The 9,145-nt window shown below is 40.9% G+C and overlaps 1 protein-coding gene across 2 annotated transcripts in view; it reads right to left on the bottom strand.

Moving 5' to 3' along the window:
- Positions 1-287: 287 nt before the first annotated feature.
- Positions 288-9,145, bottom strand: part of BLVRA (biliverdin reductase A) — a 42,695-nt gene continuing 33,837 nt past the window's right edge. For both annotated transcript variants that reach the window (XM_020981278.2, XM_020981279.2), the window contains exons 7-8: positions 7,501-7,672; positions 288-688 (exon numbers count right to left, since the gene is read on the bottom strand). In XM_020981278.2, coding sequence (XP_020836937.1) covers positions 427-688; positions 7,501-7,672 — 434 coding nt within the window. In that variant the 3' untranslated portion in view covers positions 288-426. The remainder of the gene's footprint in view (positions 689-7,500; positions 7,673-9,145) is intronic.

Here is a 9,145-nt window from a genome sequence, read left to right as displayed (position 1 = left end):
CACCTTCAGCTCCCATTCCCACCCGAAGTCTTCTCATCTCTAAGATAAACATTATCCGTTTCTTCAACTCCATCTTGTATGGCATGGTTTTGAATACCCCTCATGATCTTGGTTGGGAACCTCTGGATGCACTCCAGCTTTTCAATGTCCTTTCTAAAATGTTGGGTCCAGAACAAGACCCCAAACTGGCGATGTGGTGTGATCAGGCCAGAGCACATTCTGGTATGACATTTAATTCTACCTACCCACTGAGCCCAGGGCTGATGACAAAAAGCAAAACCATGACATCCCTAAGCAAACCTTTTTAATGGGAAAAACTAACACCCACCACCACCACCCCAGTATTGTTTTCTAAGACTGCCAAGAGCTCTGAAATCCGCTTTTGGAGGGTTACATTATACCCTCTGCTCCTCCCAAGGGCCCCTCTTATTGGGGGTGTTGGCAGTACTTTTGGATTTCATCAGCGATTCCTAGGCAGTGCAGACTGTGTTTCTTCTCCTTGGCCAGGTCCTCTGTGGACATCTGACCCAAAAGTTTCTTGACAAATATATTTTGGTCTCTCAGGAAAATGTTCTGCTGTACTTGAGTTGGAGGAGGGATACTTTCCAGGCGGCCAGATTCAAAAAGGAAATTAATACGCCGCTCACGTTTCAGGCCAGGGCCTCTTTCTTCAATCCAAGTCAGTGGCCTGCTCAAAGAGAAAGAAATCATGGAATTAGATCTTCTGTAAGAAGCACCACAGTCTGTTGGAATTCAACAGGCTCATTTCCTTCCTGCTTGACTGCATTTCTCTAAAACTTCAGGTTGATTTGGTCCTATTGCCACCTGTCAACCCCCACAAGGACACGATTACCATTCCTGACAGACACCCCTGTCAAATGGTACATTATTAGGAAGTTTAATGCTTAGGGAAAAGAGCTCATTCTTTCATTCGTTCTTTATCAAATGCTCACTCTGCACAGTCCTAGCAAAAGACTGGTGTCATGATGAAGACTGAAGAACACACATGTCCATGTGTTCCTGCAATGACCAAACCTCACATTTTTCACTGAATAAGGAACTCTTTCTCCTTCCTCAGACTTTTCCTTCACGCTCATCGCTTCAGTTTTATTTAGTCATTTTTCAGTTGTGTCTAACTTCATGACCACATCTAGAGTTTTCTTGGCAAAGATAATGGAATGGTTTGCCATATCCTTCTCTAGCTCGTTTTACAGATGAGAAAATTGAGGCAAACAGGGTTAAGTGATTTGCCCAGGGTCACATAGTAAGTACATATGGCCAGATTCGAACTCTTGACTCCAGGCCTGGTGCTTTATCCACCACGCCAACAGCTGCCCCATTTGAGCTACAAGACACTAAAACAGCTAGGATAGAATCCACTTAGGAGAACAAACACTCAAAACTCTGACTCAGGGGAATGTCTTTCTTTGATACCACTTGACAACCCAACCCAAAAAAATATTTATTAATTAGTTACTATGTGCCAGATAGCCAAGGCATAGTGGATAGAGACTTTGGAGCCATGGAGACTTGGGTTCAAGTCTTGCCTCTGACACAAAATGGCTGTATGACCCTGGGCAAGTCACCTAACCTCCTGGCATTCTAGACAACTCCTGCGCTCTGAGGTGCATAGAAGGTGCTGATCCACATGAAAAGGGAGTCCCTTTAGTTAGGAGTTCCCTGGGACAATGAAATCACAGCTCTAGTCTCTATTCTCTATCTCTATGTATAAGACACTGTACTATAAGCTGGGGATACAAGGACAACAATAAAAAATAGTCCTTCCCTCTGGGGGCTTATATCCTACTGCTGAAGACAGGGAGCAAGCAGTTAAATATAAACTAATATTTATGTTGCTGCTTACAAGGCCTCTAGGGCAGAAGTGAGGAAGGTTTTAGTCTACCAAAGTTCACTGACTTGCTGGGGAAAAATATAAAAATTATATAAGTGAGGAAAAACAATTAACTTTTCCATGAGAAAAATAAATATGAAGTGTTCCATTTACCTACTTTGTAAATGCAAAACATGGAAGAAAAATCTCTAATGAAACAAATAATTTTAAATATACTTTAGTTATATAAATAACAACAATAATAATAGCTAGCATTTATATGACCCCTTAATGTCTGCAAAGCACTTTGCATGTGTTATTTTATTTGATGATGGTGATATATGTGAGAGAAGCCAGAGGAGTGAAGGAGAGAGAAGTCAGTGAAGAAGAGGTAACCAAGAAAAGGCAACTTGCTTATTGGGTTGTGGGTATAACACTATAGGGTTGACCAGGAAAGACCAAGTTGCCTAAGGCAAAGAGGAGTGTGAGGTACCATGAGTATAAGACAGAGGTTGTCTGCCCTTTCTCATATTATATGGTGACTATAAATAAGTCCGGTGACTATAGCAAAAGGATGTCAAAGCCCAGTAGGTAAATCTAATCCTTCACTGAATAATAGACCAAGATACTAGAAGTACCCACAGAGAGAGAACGAAAGAAAAAAGAGAGTGAGGAACACTTTACACATGAAATTGTACACAAACATAGAAAAATAGACAAACAGACAAAAGGAGAGAAAAAAATGAAATAGAATTATCATGTCCATCGCATGGTCTTTGCTATGTAAGACTTAAAATTCTGTTGTGTTGGCAAGACGCATGTACATGAATGAAACTTCCAATGAAGTCAATATTTTGTATTACTACTTCACAAATGCTTACCCTCATTAAATGAACAAACAGCCATTTTTCAATGTTTTAAATGCTTTTAAGTAATCAAAGGCCATCTTGTAAACTGAGATGAATTATTTTTAAAAGTATATAGAGCCCCAGCCTGGAGTCAGGAGGACCTGAGTTCAAATCCGGTCTCAGACACTTGACACTAGCTGTGTGACCCTGGGCAAGTCACTTAACCCCAACTGCCTTGCCAAAAAAAAAAGTATGTATTATACAATTTTGATTACTATTGTTTTCTCTGTTAGCAAATAGATCTTTCTCAGTGATATAAATTTTAATTGAACTTTTAAAAAAATCATGAAATATTATGGCTTTTTGTTTATAGAGTACTATAAATATGTTTATAGATTTTGAATTGATAAATATATATCATATATACAAATATGTATATATGTTCTTTCATTAAACATTTATTTAGAAAAAAAATCCTGTTGTGTTTTCACAACCAGACACAATTAGTTACGACAGACAGAAATAACCCAAGTAATGAATCTGCTTCATGAGCCAATGATTCCTTAACTTTTTTTGTGCTTACCCCCAGCTCTTTTGTGTGGACCATTTGTACCAAACAACCCAATAAAAGTACCTGGGTTCCCACACAGTAAACATCTGCCAGTTTGCCTTCCTTCAGAAAAACCCTCATATGCAAACATTCTTATTCACAGTTTCCCCAACTCAAAAAAGATTCACTTCACTAACAGGGCCACTGGAGCTCACACAGGGAAATCAAACCTTCCTCTCAACCACCAGCTCCTTGCTTCCCAACAGGCCAGTCTGCAGGAAACCCCTCAGCAGAGGAGTGAAGTAACCTCTATGTTTGTCAGCTATAGCTTTCTTCTTGGACATGACCTGGTGCCACAGGGGGTTTCAAAGATGTCTGCTGTTCCTCAGACCCCTCACTGAGGGCTATTTTAGGGCTCTCCCCAGGCACTGCTCCACTTTAGTCTGCCATGACAAACTCATCGATAACTAGAGGAAAGAAATGCTGTCCCCTGAGACAGCTCACAGAGGAGTCTTAATACAAAGTGACTAGTCCTAAGAAGAAGCATACTTTCAGCTGTTGCAATCACATTCGGCTGGAGCCTGAGAGAAGCCTCAGGTTCTAGCCATAAAATTCACTCTCTCATTCCCCTATCTCGAGCAGGAAAGGCCAATCCTTCATACAGATGGTAAGAACAACCTCTCTTCCCATCACGTTGCGGTCCTGGACACACAAAACAGGTCAACTCAACAGTACAGAACAAGTCTGAAATGCCAGCAGCGAGGCAAGCCTCCTGTCTGGACCAATATTCAATTATTTCTTTGTTGCTCTTCCATACATCAATATTCACATCTGGTACTGGCAAGAGGGCAAGGAATACAGGAGTCGGACAAGTTTTCAATCGGTCCTAAAAGCATTCTCTCATTAGTAAATTTCTATCTTGGCTGTTCATTCTCTTATTTTTTCTTTTCTCTCTCAGATTCAAAATGAGGAGAGGACCTGATGATTAGAACTGTCTAGATTACTTTCTTATATTTGCACATATCTACTCTGCAAATTTAATTCTGTTGCTTATAAGTTTGAGTGACATTCACATAAATGTATCCAGATCTTTGTAACTAGGTGGGTTTCACATAACTTTATTTTTTATCAAAGTCTAGGGATTTTTTCTGATACTTGTTAAAAATAAATTTGAGGCATTCCCTAGGTCTGGAGGAAAAGCTAACAGAATAGTGACCTACCTCTTTCAATGGCTTTAAAAATCTCCTGACTTGACACTTACTAGTTGTGTGATCCTGGGCAAGTCATTTAACCTCAATTGCCTAAAAATTAAAAAAAATATTTCCTGATACTCTGACTCAGATGGGAAAAAGAAAAGTGAAGGGGAAATACAACTGGCAAATGTGAAAGAGGGGCTTCAATGACCACCTAAAGACAAGCTAATCAATCATTTCTCTAGACCAGGGGTGGGGAACCTTCAGCCTCGAGGCCACACATGTGGCCTTCTAGGTCCTTGGGTGTAGTCTTTTGACTGAGTGCAAGTTTTACAGAACAAATCCTTTTGTTAAGGGGATTTGTTCTGTGAAGTTTAGATTCAGTCATATGGCTTCGAGTTCCCCACCCTTGCTCTAGACGTACCTATAAGAAGCAGAAGAGTATGGAGGGCTGGACTTAGCATCAGGAAGACCTGAGTTTAAATCCTGTCTCAGATACTTACTAGAGGGCAGCTAGGTGGTACAGTGAATACAGCACTGGGCCTGAAGTCAGGAAGACTCATCTTCCTACATCTGGCTTCAGACACTGGCAAATCACTCAACCTCTGTCTCAGTTTCCTCACCTATAAAACGGACCTCACGAGCTGTTGTGAAAGTCAAATGAAATAACACATGTAAAGTGCTTCGCAAACCACAAAGCACTTATAAATGCTAGCTAATGTCGTCATCATCATTGTCATCATCGTTGTTGTTGTAAATAGAACACCTGGAGTCTTGAGAGACCTGGGTTCAACCCAGCTATGTAATTCTGGGAAAGCCACTTAACCTCTCTGAGCTCCATTTTCCTAATCAGTAAAATGGGAATAATCATACTTGCATTACCTACCTCACAAGGGTGCTTTATTAACATAAGGGCATTATTAACATGGAGTTATTATTATTATTATTATTGTCATCATCATCACTATTATTACATAGGTCCATTTCTTTCCCTTAAGTTACAATTGTTTCTGATTTCACCAACAGCAAGAAGGGGATTGGAGGGTGGGCACAGTAAGCAACCAAGAAACTTGGGTGGTCTTTGAAGCCAAGCTTTTCTTAATGCACGGTCATATTCTGTAGGCTATAGAGCTCAGAGATTGACTAGTCAAAGAATCATCTCTAGTCCAACCTAGACATAAAAAACGAATCCTCCCAACAACATATGCAGCCATTGCTCGAAGATCTTTAGTAATGGAGAACCCCTATCAGTTATTCAACAAGCATTTTAAAGCACCTACTATGTGACAGGCTAGGAAGTAAGGTGGTGCAGTGGCTACAGTCCCACACCTAGAGTCAGGAAGGCCTGAGTTCAACTCTGGTCTCAGACACTTGCTAGCCGTGTGACCTTCGGCAAGTCACTTAACTCTGCCTCAGTTTCCTCATTTGTCAAACAAACTGGAGAAGTAAATGGTAAACCACTCCAGTACCTTTGCCAAGAAAACCCTAAGTAGGAGTCACAAAGAATCAGACATAACTGAAAAAGGATAAACAACAACAACAACATTTGTTAGGCACTTTCTTTATCCTGTATTTATCCCGTTTGTATTTTTTTCCCTTTACATACTGTGAGCCTAGAACACAGTAAGCAACATGATTACTATCTATAGAATCACACACAGAATTGTCAAGACAAAAATGGCCTTGATCAGCTAATTCAGAAAGATGGAGAATTGATGGCATCATCCCCTGAAGTGCTTAAAAATGCAGCTGGGGGACAAAATGAAGGTAGCTAATGGCAACTCATTACACAAGAGAGCAGTAAGACCAGGTAAATCATCAGCCCAAGGCAGGCTACAGAAGAAAACTACACAAATCAATTCCAAAAAGGTTCAGATCAATTCAGGAATGTTGGGCTAGGGCCTGGCCTCTTTATATTCTTGACAGAGCTTTCTTTGCTCAAGGTTAGTGTTTAAAGTCTGTCAAATTGATTTGGATGCTAATAGCCAAGTAGTTACTATAAAACAGAATAAAAAAAGTTACTTAGAGGTTTTACCCAATTAGCAACCATGCTGTTTAATGAACTTGGCCATATGCCAACTGTAATATGCCAACAGAAAAATGTGTGTGTGTGTATGTGTGTGTGTGTGTGTGTTGTGTGGTGTGTAAGAACACGAGATTTGGAGTCAGAACACCTGAATTCTGTGTGACCTTGGATAAGTGCCTCACCAATCCTCTGTTTCATGTGAAAAATTAAGAGCAGGACTATATTATCTGTAAGGTCACTTTCACCTTTCGAAACTTTAATGGGGTAGAACAAGCAAGCTTAAACAGAACTTCATACTTGGGGCTTCTCCCACAGCTTCATTAAAGTACTCACATGCAGAGTTCTCACTTTAGTCAACAGATTCAAACATTTTTAAAAGAAAATGCCCTCTTAACTTCAAGGAACATTGGTCCTTCAAGGAATTAAAAATCAGACTATTCTGAGTAGAGTGAGGCATAGCCCCTTCCTCCCAAAAAGTATTCAACTAGATTGTAGGGAGGCCCAAGTTTTATTTCTAGCCCTTATACTAATTACTTGTGTGACTTCAGTCAGGCCATCAAACATCTTTGCACCTCAGTGTCCTCATCTGTTAAATGGAACAACGGTATATACACAATGACTATGTAAATAGAAAGAACAAACAAGGCAAAACCGACTGTAGTTCAACGATGATCCCCAAGCCTGCATCCAAAAAAAAGGAGAAAATGGAACTCCCTTCTTTGAGGAGGTGGGGGGCATTTCGTATACTGTCAGATTCAGTAGAAAGTTTACTAAACTGCATTTTTAACCCACCTCTTTCTGTTAATTCTTTGCTCAGAGGGATAGTTTGCTGGGTAGGAGAAAAGAGATATGACTTAACAACTTTTCATTCCAAACCTAGTCTTCTCTTTCCACTCTAATGTTCCACCTTCCACTACTCCCCATCTCCCAACTCACAGACAGTATTGTCCTGGACAACCAATGAAATATGGGCTACTAAAGGGCCGTATGAGTTCAAGTTCCCACAGTCACACACCTCCCCCTCCCCCTTACTCCACCCCCAACTAACTCACCTCTTGTCCATGGTCTCCAAGTTTACAGTCATTTTCTGATATTGATTCTCTTGTTGTTCTTCCATGCTGGCTGAAATGAAGGCAAGCTCCCCAAACAGACTCACCAGCCAGGACAGGCGAGCAATGCTATTAAATGCAAGAAAGCCAAAGCGTTCTCTGTCCAAGGGACCACCTGTGAGAAGACCCAAAGCGTTGGCGAGCAATAGAGAACAGGATAAAAAGAACAACTAACCAGGCTGTTCCATTGCCAGGCCTCGGGGTAAAGCCGAGGAAGGAATGTTTAAGGGGCTGTGGTCTTCTCAACCCCTGGCTCACAGAATTTGCTGGATTTTTCAGGTCATTCGTTCCTCTGCTTTTCAGTTTCCTCATATGCATAGTCTCATAACCCTTGAAGGTTTACAAAGCACTTGGTATACACAATCTCATTTTGATCATCAAAACGACTCCGTGAGGTAGGCACTATTACCATCACCATTTTACAGATGAGGGAACAGGTACAAAGAGGTTAACTGCCTTGTCCAGAGTCACTCAGCTAGCAAGGGGCTGAGACACGGGGTGACCTCAGGTTTTCCTGACTCCAAATCCAGTACTCTATCAACTATGTCTCCTAATAACATGCAAAGAAGAAAAAACTCAGCATCCTCGGGGAAGGGGTGGTCTAAAGGGAGGTCCCCAGCATAATGGGTAGACTCTCTATGGATTCTTTATTCGATGACATAAGGATGTATGGACTGGACTATTGTTTGTTCTCGATGGGGGCCAATGACATCACAAGGGTGACGTCTTGACTTGCATGTGAATTGGCAGAGCTGTGAGCTGTTTGGAAGTACCCACGCTGGCGTGCTCACTAATCCACTGACCTCTAAAGCAATGTCAAACTTAAATGGAAATAATGATAGTAACTAACATGTAGGATGCCCCTACTATGTGCCAGGCATTGTGCTAAGCTCTTTAAAATTATTGTCTAATTTGATCCTCACAGCAACCCTGGGAGGTAGGGGCTATTATCATCCCCATTTTACAGATATGGAAATTGAGGCAAACAACAGTTAAGTGACTTGCCCAGGATCACACAACTAGAAAGTATCTGAGGTTAAATTTGAACTCAGGTCTTCCTAACTCCAGGCCCCTCTGTTCTACCCACTGTTTAACCTAGCTGCCAATGGAAAGGAGTGGGGAGGCACTAGACTGTACATGAGGATCCTTGCAGACCACCTATTGACTTAGAAAACCACAAGTTCATCTATTGCATTTTTATTAATTTTTTATTTAAAAATTAATTTATTGATTTTTATTAATACATAGAGATTAAAACCAGATAGGAACTATATTTTAATATAGTTCAGACAGTGGCTGCTGAATGTTTGACACCCCTGAGTAACAGCACATTGCTGACAATCACAGCCAACACTACGGGCCTTTATTAAGAGCTTATTATGTATGAAGTGCAGAAGATGCAAGGAAAGGTTAAAAAAAAAAAGATTCCTGCCCCACCCTCAAGTGGCTCACATTCTAAAGGGGACTCAGCAACCAAATAACTATGCACACACACACACGTGTGTGTGTGTGTGTGTGTGTGTGTGTGTGTGTGTGTGTGTGTGTGCACAGCATAAACAGGAGGTGATCTGAGAGGAAAGGTGCTAGC

This window comes from Phascolarctos cinereus, unplaced genomic scaffold (genome assembly GCF_003287225.1).
Source record: "Phascolarctos cinereus isolate Bilbo 61053 unplaced genomic scaffold, phaCin_HiC Scaffold_4;HRSCAF=312, whole genome shotgun sequence".
NCBI classification, from domain to species: Eukaryota; Metazoa; Chordata; class Mammalia; order Diprotodontia; family Phascolarctidae; genus Phascolarctos; species Phascolarctos cinereus.
This window is presented reverse-complemented; position numbering and strand designations above follow the sequence as displayed.